General features: G+C 37.9%; 1 protein-coding gene across 1 annotated transcript in view; it reads left to right on the top strand.

Annotated features, from left to right (window-relative positions):
* The first annotated feature begins 220 nt into the window (after positions 1–220).
* The window catches only part of CDIN1 (CDAN1 interacting nuclease 1), a 123,728-nt gene continuing 106,541 nt past the window's right edge, over positions 221–17,407 (top strand). Inside the window, exon 1 of the mRNA XM_054635746.2 lies at positions 221–506. Coding sequence (XP_054491721.1) covers positions 406–506 — 101 coding nt within the window. The 5' untranslated portion in view covers positions 221–405. The remainder of the gene's footprint in view (positions 507–17,407) is intronic.

Here is a 17,407-nt window from a genome sequence, read left to right as displayed (position 1 = left end):
CATGGCGGCTGGCAGAAGCGATTTGCCGGCACCAAACAGGGCACATCCCCAGGCGTGAGGCTGCCGGCGCCCTGCTCCACCAGAAATGCCGGGCGCTCACGGCGGCCGGGCCAGCCGGGAGCCGCGTACCCCGGCCCGCCGGAGCGGCTGCGCAGAGCCGGGCGGCGCGGCATGGCCGCTCGCACCGCCCCCCTCGCACCGCACCGCCCCGGACGGGACGCGGGGCGGAGCCGCGGGAAGTGGCGCCCGCGGCGGCTCGTGGCTGCCTGGGCGCTGGGCTGGTAGCGCGGGTGCCCCGGGGTTGACGCGGTTCTCCGCCCCGCCATCGCTGGCCTTCTGCCTCTCGCCGCCCGGCGTGATCCGCGCCTCTCCTGCCGCCTCCGCGCAGCCCTGGCGGTGCAAGGCATGAAGCTGAGCAAAGCCCAGTACGATGAGATAGCCCAGTTCCTGGGGCACGTGCAGCCCACCCGGCAGAGTCTGAGGAAGCTGAAGGAGAAGTTTCCTAGGTAAGTGCATCCCGCCTTCCGGCGCGGGCCCTGGCGGCTCGGCCCCTGCGGCGGCGGCCTGCGGGCTCGCTGCGGCTGGGCGCGGGGCCGCGGGGGCCGCTGCGCCAGCTCCACCCGGTGCCCCAGTTCAGGCCCCGCACGGTACAAAATCACCAGCACACGCACACGGTCATCGACGGCAAGCGACAGCTCGCTGAAGCTGCCGCTGGGAGCAGGATACTGCTTCACCCTCCGTGACCCGAGAAGTTGGCACAAAATAAAGAACACTTCCCCCGACACACGTCCAAGTGAAAGCTCTTGGGGCCCTTCATGAGCTTCTTGGACACCAAGGAGGTCTTGTGATGTGAATAAAGCCTTACGGTGCAGAACGAGCCTCTGTGGCTGAAGCCAAGTATGAAATACATCCTGCAATGCCAGTGCCCCTGTTTCTTAGGGATAAGGGACTTTATGGATCCATAATTCTCTGCTTGCTGCTGCATCCCAGTTGAAACTGGAAAAGGATCATCTTTTTACTTAGGGCCATTCATGTGCTTCTTTGACTGAACTGTGTTCAGAATTCTCAAAGACATTGGCAAATGTCATGGCCTAGGATGGAAAGGTATCCGTGACAGGTTGTGCTCCATGCACCAATCTTTATTGCTGAAATTTACTTCCTACCAACTACAACAAAGTTCTAAAGAATGCTGCAAGTTTTCACTTTCACATTTGGGGGAAGGACTGCTATTGCTGAATTGGACAGGAAAGCAAATTGGGTTCTGTGGAGAGAAGAGTGGTGCTGTTTCTAAAATCACAAGAAATAATACAGAAAAATGTAGGGGGTTAGATACTGTATCTAGTTTGGTGAAAGAGAGAAAGTAACAAAACAGAAAATCATTCACATGCTTCCTGAATGAACCTTGCTAGTCTTAACCACAAATGCGGCAGAATAAACTGACACTGTGTGTAACTTACAGTATGTGGGTGAAGAGCCAACATTAACTTAGGCTTTTAAGCTGTCCAGTGAAATCCTTTCCTTTTCAGGAAAGTGTGAGAGAATTGCCCTGTTACAGAGAAAAAGTGATTAAATAAACTGTTGTGGTTGGTTCAGGGAGTGCATTGAGTTGCATTTTGGTAACCCAGCTCACCTTGCATAGTACTTCTGCAACTTGGAAAAGCACTTACCATAACAACGTGTGTCTCAGGAGCTTAGACTTGGCTTCATCACTTCAGTGCTAATGAAATTAGGAGAGAGTGTTTGTGGGTAGTTGTGTGTGCATGCATACATACACGTGCACATGTTCTCTTTCTCTACTCTCCTTATAAAGTTGTCTTGAAGAAGGTTAGAATTTGGCTTGGTTTATCAGGTCAGTCACTATTTTTAGGAACGTGCTTCCAAGACAGATCCATAGGCACATGAGTGTTTGTTAGTCAAATTTGTCCAAAAAAGACTGGGCTTTTCTGATAATGTTTTACTTCCCAGTCCACTCACTTGGCAAAAGATCCATTGAATCCTCTATTTCAGAACTTGATGACTCCTGAACTATGTGTAACTAACAGTATAGGGTTATTTAGGAAAAGAATTCTGTTGGTTTTTTTTTCTAAAGGACCTGGCTCAAGTGTGGTGAACACTGAAAAGCAAAGGTTAGCTGTAGTAGTTGCTTCCACAATTAAGTGGCTATACCTTTATCTAGTTATTCACATTATGACATGAGAATGGTGTGTTCTGAATTTTGCTTATAAATCTCTCAAGTACTGTTTGCCCATGCTAGCAGAAGGCTAAAACCTTCTATATGAGCAATGAATTGATAGCTTTTTAAAAATTTCCTGTCTTATTTTGAGGAGGTCTGTACATCTTCTTTCTGTAAGTGTGATATTTCTTTGTTGTCTCTTTGTTTATTTCTCGTAGCAGGTCAGATGCAGAAGATAAACAATACATTCCAAGGCCACTGCTTTCCTTAGCAGTAAGGAAGGTGTGTTGAAATAGATACATGTTAGGATGTGGGAAATAGGCATTCTCTATAACCCTTATGTTGTAAAAGAGACCAGCTGCAAGCTGCAGAGATTTGTAAACTTATATACCATCTTAAGAGGGAGGCTTTTTCAGTGATATGTTTGATAACTGTGGAGTAAGTTGATTTTATAATCTGGAAATGTTGTCATTCTCTTCTAGGACAAGAAGGGTCTGACTGGACTTTGTGGCTGGATTTTTTTATTTTTCTTTATGAAAGCCAGAATCAACTAAAGCCCCCCACCCACCTCAACTTTTTCATTCAGTCTTTTTAAAAAAAATATTCCAGAATCTGTCATGGTACCTACAGTGTGATGAAGGTGTCCATAGCCAGTTTCTCATTATTATATAGTAACAGTTGCTGATTCAAACTGGAAAGTAGTAACATCCATAATAGCTGCTTTCACCTTGCACTTTCAATCTTTCCCTGGGAAGGATTGGTATTCCACTGGTAATGTAATACATAAATTGACAGTTTTCAAATATTTCTAGTTCCTACTGCCTCATAGATCTTGTGGGTCTTTGGATTTCTGCATTAATCTGCTCAGTTTTTTTCTAATACTGTCTTATCTCTTGGTTCTTCTCTCAGCTGTTGTATTTCCTGAAGCCTTGCATTTTATGCTCTTAATTTGTATAAAATCTCTTTCATGCTATGTGAAAGGGCCTGCTCTTGTTGGGCAGTTTCTCCCTAAGAATAAATTGTAATTCTGTAAACAATTGCCACATTGTAATGCGCAGGTATGGTGGGTGGTAGCTGCCACCCTGACCTGTGAATCTAAAAAAATGTTAACAGGGTAGTTTGTGCTTTACTATTATTGAACTACTTCAGGAGGTGAGATTATTACTTCAAATGAGTATTGTCATGTGACTTATTAATGTCAAAAAGTCAAAATTAAACTGCTTCTCATGCTGTTTATAAGTATTTTAATACAAGCATTGGGAATTCTTATATTTTACAGCCCTGTAACTTTCCATACAACATGGATTTACTCTACTTTTCTTAAAATCCAGTTATTTTGCAAAGACTTGTATATCCAATTGCTGTTCTTTTTCTGTTAATGCTGTACTTTGTATTTCATGCCTGGCAATTACCAATGTATTATTCATTTCTTTATTCTTAAGGTATTTGTTACATCCTTAGCAGTTGTCTCCTAACATGTTCCCATTTAACAGCAGGGTATTTGGATGACCTGAGGATTATCAAAATGTGATTTTAAGCACTAAGCACAATAAATCTCTGCCAATATTGGATCACTGATCCGTAGTTCCTTTGATCTTTTTCACACATATGCCACTGGATGATAATTCTGTATATTTAGTGTTGTGCTTTTCTGTTGAAGTATACCACATTTTCTGCTTAGTTTCTCACCTGAATTTTTCAATTTGCTAATAATTTGTGGTTTTCTTTGTTATTTTTGTATTAAATTTTTCAGCTTTCCCTTCAGCTATGGACTTCTGTTCTTCTGAGATACTATTTTTCTCAATGACAGTTAAAGTCTAAATTGAATGAGCCATTTTAGGACTGGTTTTAGGCCATTGCAGAAAATGTTCTGAGAAAGTTAAAATCCTTTTCTCTCTCTTAAATGGTAGTTAAGAGCTGCCTACAAGTAGAATCTTCTAGATACAAATCACCTTAGAACTACTTGTTTATAGTGACATGATATAAGTTAGACCTTCAAAATTCTTTTTTCAAAGACTATTTTAACTTTTTCTAAAAAGTCCAACTTCTGAGAGTTAAATTCATACCCAAACTGATTTTCTAGTACTTCAGTTTACTGTTTTAATTGTTTCAGTTCTTCTGTATATGGCAGAATACATTGTTTCTCTCAGAAACCTTTTCTAAAGTTTCTTATAGGTAGACCACAATTAACTTATGAGTATACCCTTCTCAAATATATACCTTGTACATGTTTTCCCCTTCTTCTTTGTATCCAAGTCTGATTGAATATTATAGTCTTCTTGACCAAATCTTTGTCTTGGTTTAAGAGAATTTAAAGGAGAAAACTCTTAAATGAGTTCTCCTTTGTTTTCACCAGTCCCTTTCCATCAATAAGGAGAAACAAAATACAAGTAGATGTAAGTGAAAAAAATAACAGTTTACTAACAAGTGAGACTGCAAAAGGCAAAAATAAGAGTAAATAACCATTAGATAGAAAATTTCTAAATCTCACAAACTCCCCCAGAACAAAGAGAGACCCAAAATGGCAAAAATAACCTTTCCAAGATGGCGCCCGCCAAGGGTGACCACTGTAGGGAGAGCAAAGGAAAATGGCGCCAGACCCTGCCCCCGAGATGGCGCTGTGCAGGCGATTGCATGGCCTGGGAGACAAAGGGGAGGGATGGCAGCAAACCCTGGGGAAGGCAGGAGCTTACAGAGCGTTTCCAGGGGCACATGAGAAGTGCTGGCACCTGTGGGGTCAGTGCCACTGCCCACCAGACTCTGACAATGCTGGTGCTGATGTCTCTGAACTGTGGGTGTGTTGTGGGGAAGAAACCGGTCTGTCAGCCCTGGTATGAGGTGACCGGGCCCCAGCAACCAGCTGGCTTTGCAAAGTTCACCCCAAAACAGTTTTTAATTGTAAAATGCAGTTTTTCTGAGTGGCTACTATTGCAAGCCCAGGAAAAAAACACAAATAGCTTTCCAAAGTAAGCCCTCCAAAGCGGAGCATCCACTTTCAGCACATGCTGCTAGCAGTGAGTTTGTTCCCCACTTCCCAACTTCAATTTAAAAAGGGACTGCAGCAATGTCCCCTCTGCCCTGTGGTTCCAGTTCTGGATGCGCTGATCTTAAAAGAGGCCATAACAATTTTTGGGTCTGGATAGATATGGAATGTAGTAACATTTTCTATCAAACTTTCTAGGGATGTAAGTTTTGGTGACCCAATTCATTATGATACTGTCTTGGGTTTTTTTTAATGTGAGATTTTTTTCTGGCTTGGTTCTGTTCTGAGTGTTTGAGTTTTTTACACCAGGTTGTGCTTGAATTGGTGGTTCCAGAAACTTTCTAGCCTTGAGCATCTTTTAGTGATTCCAAAACCCATGCTTTTCAAGTTCTTGCACTGATCTGTTGTGAAATGTGTTTCAGTCCATTTGAGGATTTCCCACAGCACAATTTGTGTAGTCTGTATTGTATCTCTTCCTTTTTTCAAGTTGTTAAACAAACTTGGTGCCTCTAGCCTGACTTTCCTTTAGGTACCTTCACTTGCATTTCTTTAAAAGAAGCATTAGTTTCTGAGACTATTTAAGTGCAAACTGTGTTATAGAGATTTTCACATTGTTTTGAAAAACTAGTGTTTTGAAGTATCAGCTGACTTTTATCAGCAGCTATGTGCAGTTCATCAGTTTTATGCATCTATTCAAAAAAGTACCGTTCTCATTGTGTCCCTTGTGTGAAAACTTACTTCCACACGATCGAGAGGATCTTTTTTCACAGCAGAAAGGTAAGGGAACCTGGCATAAATATAAGAGAAGTACTTTCAAAATTTTTTCTTCCTTTTTTTTTTCCCAGTAAGCAAGAGGAAAATGTGATGCACAGCTTCATACTTGAGTATGGCTATTTGGTTTTAATGCATGTAACTTCATATTTGATTATTAGAATGTACACACTTGGTTCCCACAGCATATCAAGGGATGAGCATTCCTCTACATTGATGACCTCTACTCTTCATTACTTAGTATCGCCTCAGTTTTCCACACATTTTCAGTAATTGTGTTGCTCTTTCTCCAAATTATTGATGGATGGCTTTATTAAATGACACCTGGCCTGGAAACCATCTCAGCAAGATTTTAATTTTTAAAAAAAAGTATCTGCACAGTAATGTGTTGCAATGTAAATTGGAAAAAATAATCTGTTTATTATTTGCTCAATTTTATCACTTTCTCTTTGGTGATTAATACTGAAACAACAGCCCTAAAGAAGCTTAAATGTATGGTTTGAATGTTATTTCTTTTACCAGCAGCTTAAGGCTGAGGAAGCATTTTTTTTCCTCTTTTCCAGTGTCATTGTTGCCTCTGGTTTTGTTTTTTAGGGTGGGGGGGATAAGCCTCTCATTTTCCTCTTGAAGACAATTTTGTTTACAGGGCAATATATTACTTGTTTGTGAATAATTTTATTCTGCTTTCATGCAGTTGCTTAGATTGTCAAGCAGTACTGATGAGCCCATGATGACTGTGGTGAGAAACAGGAGGAATTTTTTTCTTTTTCTTTTTTCTTTCCTGTTCTGTATTCTGGTGTCTGGAGCCTGCAGAATGAGTCAAAGTGAAGGAAAATTCTTCATGCTTTGCTTTAGTGCTCTTTGGAGCTGCTGTTACCTGGAAGGCAGACTGGCAGTGAGGCTCATGGGCAGAGGGCAGATAGCTGCCTCCGTGGCTCGCAGAGTTCGAGGCTCTGAACTCGGGCACAGGATTATTAGACAGGTTGTATTTATGAGCAGGCATCCTACTGCTGTGTGACACTTCACTTGCACTCTCTTCTTCCTAGAAAGGTTCTTGTCATAGCAAACCCAACATTATTCTTGTAACTTCTGCTCTCCCTGCTCTTCTGAATAGTTGATTAATTATTTTGAAAAGCAGAAGAACTAGGCTATTTTTCATTACTCTGCAAACACAGATGTAGCAAATGTCATTTAGAAAGTTACCTTTGTGCTTGCGAGTGATAGAAACTTATTCTGAAAAAAAAACATTAAAGGCACAATAGAAACTCCTTTCTCTATATTCTCAATATTTAACAATGACATAAATTCATGCTCTGCCTATATAAACGATCCCATCAAGTGGCAAATGCTTTGTACCACTGTAATGTATTTAAGTATTCTGGAGGATTTAACAAGAGTATCAATGAAATAGAATTTTCAAAGTTTTATACTTTCTTCTTTTACATTAGACTTCAGAATAAACAAAGTTGACAGTTGACACGGAGTTTGTTTTTGTCTATGTAGAACAAACCTAATGTAATTTAAAATTTGTTATGTACTTGAAGCTGCAGTAAACCTCACAGGTAAACAGATAGATAATAAGAGATGAAAAAGAGGTCTTGGGTCATTAATTGAAAAGAGAATTAGCAATGTTCAAGTTTCAAGAAGTGACCCACAATAAAATGTAGCATATTTTCAATAATCCTAAAATGAAATAAAAATTAACTGTGCAAAGTAATTATGTGAACAACTGATAATACTCCCTTTGGAAAGATGTTCTTGTTATTTCAACCCTTGGTAGAAAATCTACTATATCACAGCTTTGATAGGCTGAACCAGTAGGCAGTTTCTCTTTTCACTTAAATTTCAGTGAACAATCAATATCAAAGAAGTTGTAATTTGTTGGATTTGATATGACTTGCTAACAAACTGTTTGCTAGTGTTGTGACCCAAAATAGGAAGGATACCAGTCCTCTTCTGTAATAGGAAACATTGTGTGAAAGAAATCAACAGTATCAGTATATAACTCAGAAAAACTTTGTCTCCATTATTATTCATTAAATTAAACAGAAGATACTGACTTAAAAGTTAGATATTAATAGCAGTGGGTGGGTTCAGAGTAGAATGGAAAACAGAGTTTTCCTCACATTTGTGGCTTTCCCAACACCAACAGACAGGATTTAGGCAGAAAACTTCCACTGGCCCAGGTGAATACTAGATTTTCAGGACATGGGTGCTTTCTTTTGTTTGGAGAGATAGAAGAGGGTTTTTTTGAGTTGTTTGCATATTACCTATTAATAGAAAAGTAGGTGTAATATGTGTGTGTGTCAGCATGAAAGTTAATTTTGAAGGAAGTCCATTGTAGTTTTCTGTCACATTTTTTATTGGTGTAACCATCTTCTTCCTTATATGCATTCCCACAAATGTTGTCCATCCTAGCAAAATACAAACCTATTTTAAACGTTAGTCTTGAAATTTTGTTTGAAATATACAAGGAAAATTAAATTTTTATTTTCTGAATTCTTGAGTACTGATAAATCTCTTCCTTCTCTTTTAATGTTTTCCCCTTCCAGTTTGTGATGTGTTACCATATGGGAGTACAGTTCTTTTAAAAAGAAACAAAATTACACAGAACACGACTTATTACACTTGTGAAATTCATTTTGGCTGAGTAATGGGAAACCTTTTTTGGCCTTGAGGAATTTATACAAACCACTTAGAAGCCAATCCTATATCCTTTGAAGATTTGATGGTGAAATACAATGATTGGAGGGGGTCTTTTAAAGCAGATGTGGAAATTAGTTCCCTATAATTTGAAAATGCATTCTGAGTCCGTTGGAGCTGTGTGTTAAGTGCTATTGTTTAATTCAGAAGAAAAGAAATAGAAAGAGAGAAAAAAAAGAACCAGAAAAAAATGCAGAGAAAGGAGAAAGCAACAGGAAGAAAATAGAAAAATAGAGACAAGAGGGAGAAGAGAAAAAATTCAAGAGAAAAAGAAATGAAATGGAGAAAAAAGAGAGAAAAGAAAACAGAAAAGGAGCAGAAGAAGATTAAAAAAGGGAAAGGAAAAGAAAAAAGAAAATCCTTTCATATGTCAAAGCTGGGAGAGTTGTCTTGGTCAACATGTACACTACTGTGTGGATTTGTGAGGTTTAATTTGGTTGTACTTTCTGACACTTCTTAAATTCCATGGATGTGATAATCAGTGGTAGGATAGGAATATAAGTCTTGTGACACAGTCATTTTCTATGTATTTCATTCTAAAGTAAGCTTGATGTCATCAGACAGACCAACAGATGTCTGTAGATTTAAGGGCAAGATTATGGTGGTTGTTAAGGGAGGATAAAGTGGAAGTTTTGACACTGGCCATATGTGCTTTTTAATTGACTTGTGGATTTTAGGGGATACCATTATATTCATGTTACTTATATTTAAGGAATATTGTGATAGAAATGGTAATTCTTGATTGTATTTTAGAAACAGTTCCATAATGTATAATTCTTCTGAAGCCTGAAAACAAGTCTAGGCTCAAGTTTTACAAGCGTAGGCGATTTGCTGCATCAGAATGGAAAATATTTTATTCATGCATTGTTTTTTGGACAGTCATATTCTGGGCTATATTACAATGGCACGATAAATTGCTGAATACACTGTCTGCTGAATATGACCTCACCATGAAAAATTTGATGCATTAGAGTAGGAAAGGTTGGAATATATCAACCTTAGCTGACAAGGGACTTTGAATTTTGACCTAACACAGATGACCTTTGTGTGCAATAAAAGTGAGTTTAATCTCCAGGTCAAGGTTGAGGTGAACGGTAGGGCAATGTGGATTGGTTTGTACTGGCTATGTCTGGATCACACCTAGCAAGCAAAGAAATCCAAGGTCTTTGCACTTCAGAGTAACCAAATGCTTGTTTACCTAAACTCATATCTGTTATACCACATTTAAAAACTTGTGGTACTGTAGACAGCTAGCTCCTCAGCAGCCGTGGACTATTTCATTTGAAGCTCAGTGTTTCAGGCATGAGGTATGTATATTCTGCTGCTATAGATCACTGAATAGGTAAATAAAATTTCCCCTCTAGCGCGTAGAAGAAAGACTGTTCACGATACTGCCTTGCTATGAAAAGGGTGAAATGTAGAAGGTTTGTTTCTTTGACAGCTTGCCTGTCTTTTGAACACTGGAAGTTTATTCCTAAGTGTCTTATGCTTTAAAGAGGAATGCAATTAAGAGAGTTCTGATATGTTTCACTAGGCAAATACAAAGAAAACGGGTCCTTTTGAGCACTCCTTTGCTAGAAAAGGTATTTGATCAGAAAAGCTAAGTTACAAAATGGTTTGGGGATTGTCTAGGTTACATAATAAAGACATATGATGAATTGAAATAAAATATTGTCGCATTTATAGCAGTCAGAAACAAAATTCATCTTTTTAACTGGCTCGTGTTCTAGGAGTGCTATTTCACTGATGTACCAAAGGTACATTTGCTGAATACTTTACACATTGAAGAGGGGTAGCAGTGGTGCTGTTGGAAGGAGAGAGTTCTCTTTAAATCAGCCAGGGAAAAAAAAAGTTTGAGACTAATGGAAAGAACCTCTACTCCTTTAATAGAGCCTGCAAAATACATTCTCCAGGACTGATCAGCTCTGAAGGCTCTAGAGGTTTGATGATTGGAATGGCAGGAAATCACGCTTTCAGGACATAACGAATTGACTAGGCCATCCATCATTTGTTAGCATGCGCTGAAACACTGGGTTTGTGTGCAGAGGTCTGTGATTTAGTAAATACTTGGGAGATGAATAGAGCTTACACACAAGGGAAGATATTGCTGTCCTTCAGCAGCCTTAGACACAGATCCCTGCTGAGAAGGCCGTCTGACAGCAGCTCATCAGTAACTGGCCTGTCACAGTCAGTGATGCCCACCAGCCATCCCCGGTATATTAAATGCATTTTTAATATCTGCTTCAGTAGATTTAATGAAGAAAATTTAGTTTCCATACTCTGATCACTGCTTTCTCAAGTGTTTTAAAGCATTGAGCGAAGCACTTCCAAGAAAGGAGTTGTGCTGATAACAAGAGGAGTTCATTGAAAATCGTAATGAAACAGGGGTGTTATTATCCAAATAGTTTCCTAAAATCAAAACAAAAATGTTTGGAAAAAGCAGTGATGATCTTAGAAACAATTGACCCTCCTGCAGAGGGACCTTATGCAGCAGGCTGTGCAGCAGCAGAGATACAGGGCTGGGAAAGGTGTTTGCACAGTGGTTCTATTTAGTGTGGCAGAGCTTGCCAAAAGGCAAAATTGCATTTCTTAGGCTCTTGTGTGTCAGTACCAGAATTGGACAGAATCATCATTCTGTCTGGGTTTCAGGGTCCAGAGAGAAGGGTGGCTGTGAATGGAGGAAATGGAATAGATAAAGTTTTTGATTGCTAGCATAGATTTTGTTTTGGTTTTGGTATTTTTTGCAAGCGATATTTTAGTGTAAATAATTGTAGCATTACATGGCATTATATAAACTGATATAAGAAACAAAGAATAAGACACAATGGGAAATAAAACTGTTTTTATAACTTGTCAGAGTCATTGAGAGTTATTGAATATTGACATTCTGTGTGTAAAGATTGTACGGAATTATATTTTAACTTCATGGCAAATGATAAGATCTTTTGCTGTCCATACATGTAGACAAACTTCATAGTTATTTGATTTTCCTTCCAACTTGCAGGGGAAACTTCTGTTTACATAAAAGCAAATAAGTTGATTTTCATTTTGTAATGCGATTCAATGCTTCAAGACAGCAAGACAAACAGCTTGATTTTGTTGCAAACATCTATTTGAAACATTGACTTCTTGAGCTTTTTCTCTCTCAGGAATCCATTCTGTGTTCACAGAAGAGAAAACAAGACCTGAATGAGACCTATAAATTTGATTCTTATGTATTAAATGCATATTATTATAAAAATTTAAGAAGTGTCCTAAAAGCTTACATTTTTATAACACACAACATATTAAATAATACATTTTCTTGTTAGCATCTGTTTGCTGTCATTGTTAGCAGGACCTATGATTTATTACTTAAATTAATGACTACAACCATTTTGGTGCTGATAAATGCCCCTTATGGCTTATCACATCACTTTAAAAGCAGCATATATGCTTCTACGAGAGTAGTTTTTTAATTGTTCATTCTTTTAAGTTCCTGGTGAAAGTAACATCTTCATTTTCAGTGTGAAAGTTTCAGAAGCTTGAATTACACTCTCAACTTAGTGATATGTTGCTGAGGATTAATTTCTGTAAGAAAATGCAATACAGAAACTGATCCTAATAAAATTGTCTTCTAAGACAAGCCTGATAGAGTATTGTTACCAAGAAAAACCAACAACACTGATAGAGGAATGGAAAGATAATACCCTGAGTTCTTCTGATCAGGTGATGGTTAAAAGCTTTGTTCATGTTTTTGCTTGGCTAGTTGGTACCATACAAGCAGATATCAAACGCCCATAGGCATGCTCTGTTACTAGTTTTCAGCTTGTATCTCATGAAGTCCTTGTTGTCCATGGACTTCAAATGAAGAATTCAAAGTAAATTAATTTCTTGTCAAAAGACTTAAATTTACCAAACAGGAACCTGTGCCTGTCATGGGAAAAACATTATGATTTGTGAACAACTTAGGATAAAAACCTCTGTTTGTAAGCAACTAAAGCAATTTTTTACATATCTTACGTTTTATTTGGGTACAATCTTTTTTTAAAATTCTTCTGTCCATAACATTTTGAGTAATGATAGTGATTTGAGTAGAAGATACTATCCCTTCCATTGCACACACAAGGATATCCAGTAGCCTGATTGATAGTGACAGTCTCATTGCTTTGTATCAGAGAATTGTTGAACTTGCTTTATCCTTTTCATCTGAATAGAATGCTAAGTGTTGCTGTCTGTCCAAATGTAGAAAAAGGCTTCAGATCAGGATGTAGTGCTGAAGAGGACTTTATTGTTTGGGTGATTGTCCTCTATTTGCATGTCTGTATTTATGCCTTCAAAGTCTTGGAAGCAGTTGATGGTCTAGTTTCCTATATACTTCCACAAACTTCAACATGGAATAAAAATGTCCTAAGATAGCACGCGTTCTTCTTTTACGGAAAGTAAAATGTTGTCAAATATTCCTTTGAACAAGACACGTGTGATAGCAAAAGTATTCTCTTACGCAATGTAGCCTGTGTGAAACAGTTTTAAGGCAACATAGAAGCTCTGACCAGGATGGAGGTAATACTCCTGTGACTGAATTACTATAAAGGGTCTTTTGGAGTTCCCTGTTGTTAATTGAGGACACAGACAACAATAAAGACATCACATTTCTCTGTTTCTATTTGTGGTTGGCTGGGAGATAACAGAACTTCTTATCAGTCTTCTGTTGTACCATCCAGTCCTTTATTGCATCTCTTCTGTGGAATACAGATGCTCATTTGGAGACTACAACTTGTGGAGAGTACAGTAGGCAGAGAGTGAGTTTATGTTTCTATATATGAAATGGCTGTTGAACATTAGCCATTTACAGCATTAATATAAAATGCATGTGGTACATGCAGCTCTCCTTCAGTTTTCAACACAGCTGAGCAATATGTCCTCCTAGACAAGTGCATTTTCTTAGGGTACACAAAATACAAAAAGAGAAAAAAACCTTGAAAGCTAGATCTCTGGTTCTTACAGAGCTTAGAAATGAAGATCTGCTTTGATGAGTTGGCAGGTACTCCAGTAAGCCAAGTAAATTCCAATCCAAATGGAGTTCAATGAGCTTATTGCAATGAGTGATCTAACACAAGAATATGTTTTCCTTTATTAGAAAATGTGTTATCCTGTTATTAGGAATAGGAGAATATAATTGTAAAGAGTAAGTTGGACTACATTTTTTATCTCATTTGTATTGTGTTCCTTTGACATCAGTGGTCTGAGAAAAAAAGGAAAATGATCCTTTATGGAATAAATGTATAGTTTCAGTCTAAATATTTTTCTAGCCATATTTGTCTGCTTGATATGTCATCTAAGTGCTGAGCATTTTTTTCCAAACAAATTCCATTGGTTGCCCAACAACTATGATTCACAAGCTTCCTGCTTACACTTTTTGTTTTTATTTGCTATTTAGACACAGACCTCGACAGTGACAGACGATCATTCTTACACATTGTTATTTTTTGTGGTTTCAAGTTTTCTGGATAGAGAATTTTGTCCATTTATCTGCAATTGATGCCTGTCATTCTAACATTTTAAATCACAGTAAGTTAAAGATAATATTCAAATGTTTCAGCTACTGTGTAGAAATGAATATATTTTTATGTACACCGATTTAGGGAGGTCAGCATGTATCACATATTACTTGTTTGTGTTAGTTTGTTTTGTAATTGTAAGCTCTTTAGTTTCTTTTTCAAGGATATCTCTCTCTCAGTGGAACTTTGCATTAGTGGATCAGGATGTTTACTGAAATAACCGGTTGAAATTATTAAAATATGCAGTGGAAAGCAGTGTGCTTAATTTAATGTGCCTCTGAATATTAAATGCAAGTAAAATGTTATATAGACACGAAGCCAATTGTTATGTTATAGTATATGAAGCAATAGCTGTGTAAACCCTAACCTCGTAATTTTGCAAGTTCTACTTTATCATGTAGCTGTAAAAGGCAATCAAAATAAATCATGGAAGATGAAGAAATATTTTCTAGGGCTTTCTGTATGCTTTCAGAAGTGGCGCTTGATCCATGAAATTTTAGTAAGCATATTAAATAATACAATATGATGTGCGACGTGTCAGGGCTGATAAATTATTTTGTATAGGACATTTATACAACATATGGTGAGCTGCTATGTGAACAGCTTAATGACTAAATTATGTTAATCTTTCTTGCCATATTTACTTTTCATTTAAGAAGAGGCATTTTTAAATTTTTATTTTACTTTTTTTATCATGTGTAGATATAAGAAAGGTGTAGGTCATCCCTGAGAAGCCGTGACAGTGATCCAAGGTTCCTCAGCTGTGCAGTGTACATAACACAGATGTTGGGAGAGTCATCTGTCAGCTATGCCTCTCCTATGGAGTTAAAGTTCTAGGGGGAAAAGAATTCGACACAGTGCTGTCACTGTTACATTTTCACAATAGAAGAGCATGCAAATAGTCAACCTCCTGCTTAGCAGTAGTGCCCTGTCTAATGTCTGTGCTGGTTAGAATAAAAAAATAGTGGGTGCATCTAGGGCTCATAGATCTGACAAAGGTCATGCTATGCTGGGCATTTGAATTGGAAATTGTCTGGACTTAGATTTTATAAAGCTCCCAGTGTTGTCGGGGAAAATTTCAGCAGGGTTTTGTCCCTAGAGAGGCCTCTTAGGCCCTTTTCTGTCCTATGAATGAATTTAGATGTGAGGGTTTCTCTTGCCTTAAAACTGTTAAGTTCATTTTGCATACATCCCTAGAGAGAAAAACTGGCAGATGCTTTTGTCTTGGAAGTGTTTAAAAGAAAACTGCAGAACAGGAACAAGGGAGAGAAGGGGCCCTGCGTGGAGTCCCAGAACATTTTGGAAATGGCCAATATGCAGTTTTCATCAGTACTAAGGCGGGGCGCAATATGGTGCCTGTAGCTCACTAGGGAATATGAATGTTGATTAAGCATACTCCCAGGCTTTGAAATCCTGAAAGCAGTGTCAGAATAATGGATGTTGAGCAAATGTCAAGCATTTGTTAATTTCGCTGTTATTTGGAGTTTATCTACCATGATCAATCAAATAAACTAGTGCTTCTCTGTTGTGGCATGTGTCATTGATATGGTGATTAGGTGGATAGAGAGGCCTTCTGCCTTTTTTTTTTTTTTTGTTAATCCAGGTAACAGATTACATATGAACAACCATAACTTTAGGTTAAATATTTCTTGGCAGTTGGTTTAGTGGAAAGAGTTGCATTAACAAAATACTTTGGGGGTACAGAGAGACAAAAATATTTGCATATACTCTGTGATAAAAAATTACATTTGTGCCATTTTTTCTACTTTTGGCTTTAAAATATTACTGTCATGATGAAGGAGAAATTGCTTCTAAATAAAAGTTGATAGAAGGATCTTCTACTTGTCTTAGAAAGATAAGTTTGAAAACAAAGTACTGATTTATGGCTTAGCTCCCTTCTTCACTCTAAATATTTTGGTTTCTAAAAACTAGAAACTTGATCTCAACATCCTCTTACTGATACCCTTTAGTTAAAAGTAGAGGTCTCTTTTATAAGAATATGAGCCCTCTTATAAGATATATCATGCATAATGTATTTATGTAAGTTGTTAGTTACTAACATGCAGACATGTAAACGTTCCAGTTGAGAATATTTTGTTCTCTTTCTCAATTTTCACTATTTTCTGAAGTCCTAATTCTGTTAGGTTGCCACTCTTTGAAATTAGGTAACATATAAGGACCTGATATTTAAATGTGAAGAACAAGATTAAGATTTATCTGAAAGAAAGAAGGCTCTGTGGCCTTTAGTTCTTTACTGTAAAATATTAAAACTTCAAAATATGAGAGGATAGGGTTGGATGTTTTGTGTGAGGCATTTTTGAAAGCTGCCTGAAGGATATTATCAGTCAAATTTCAATGAATTCCAGTGAAGTTTATTTAACACTCTTCTCATAGACTTTTTTTTATCTGTAGTACTTATGGACTTAATATAAAGACGGTAATGTATGTTTTTATTATGTTTTTGATAAGTCACAAAAATTTAAGAAGTGTCAGTGAGTCATGCCGTACTACTTAATGCATGCTGAGGTAATCTTCAACTTATTTTAACAGAGAGCTAATGTTTGTTCTTCCTTGGCTTCCACATTTATCAAAGGTGCTAGGCTTATTCTACCAAATTTGGTAGAAATTTTGGTGCTTAGTGAAGGTGGTTCTGTATAGTCAATCTTATTGACTGTTTATATCAGATATTACTCTGTTCAATTAGTGTTCCATTAAATTCTGTTCCATGGAGTAAGAGTTCTGGAAAGCCAGTATTGGCACTGTGGGAAACAAAGCTTATTGTATATATTTTCAGGGCAATATAAGGAATACCAGAAAACTCCTCTAGAGAGTGGAGGAAGGAAAAGGAAAAGCCTGTTGATAGGAGTGGAAAGAGTAGAGAAGTTTTAGGATGCACTAATGTAATGTTGTGATCAGCTCTTGTGATATTCCCTTCGTATTGCCTTCCAGTTTTAGGTAGACAGCTTTTTTAAAAAGAGAATGCTGGAAGAACATTAGTAGAAAGAGATAGCTGGATTTCCTTCTTGAGCATTTCTGCAGTCTTTCCAAGGGGAAGTAATTAGTGGCATTAAATGACGTTATTCCCTCTATGGCATAATAAGCTATATCCCTGGGGCTGAAAGTAGGCTTTGTAAATATCTGCATGCATGGTACAGCAAGTTAGATGTACAAGACAAAATACTGCACTGTTGGGTAGGTAGATGTTCTGGTTTAGGGCAAATTTGGGAGGAAACTTTC

The sequence above is a fragment of the Agelaius phoeniceus genome, chromosome 6, assembly GCF_051311805.1.
Source record: "Agelaius phoeniceus isolate bAgePho1 chromosome 6, bAgePho1.hap1, whole genome shotgun sequence".
NCBI classification, from domain to species: domain Eukaryota; kingdom Metazoa; phylum Chordata; class Aves; order Passeriformes; family Icteridae; genus Agelaius; species Agelaius phoeniceus.
This window is presented reverse-complemented; position numbering and strand designations above follow the sequence as displayed.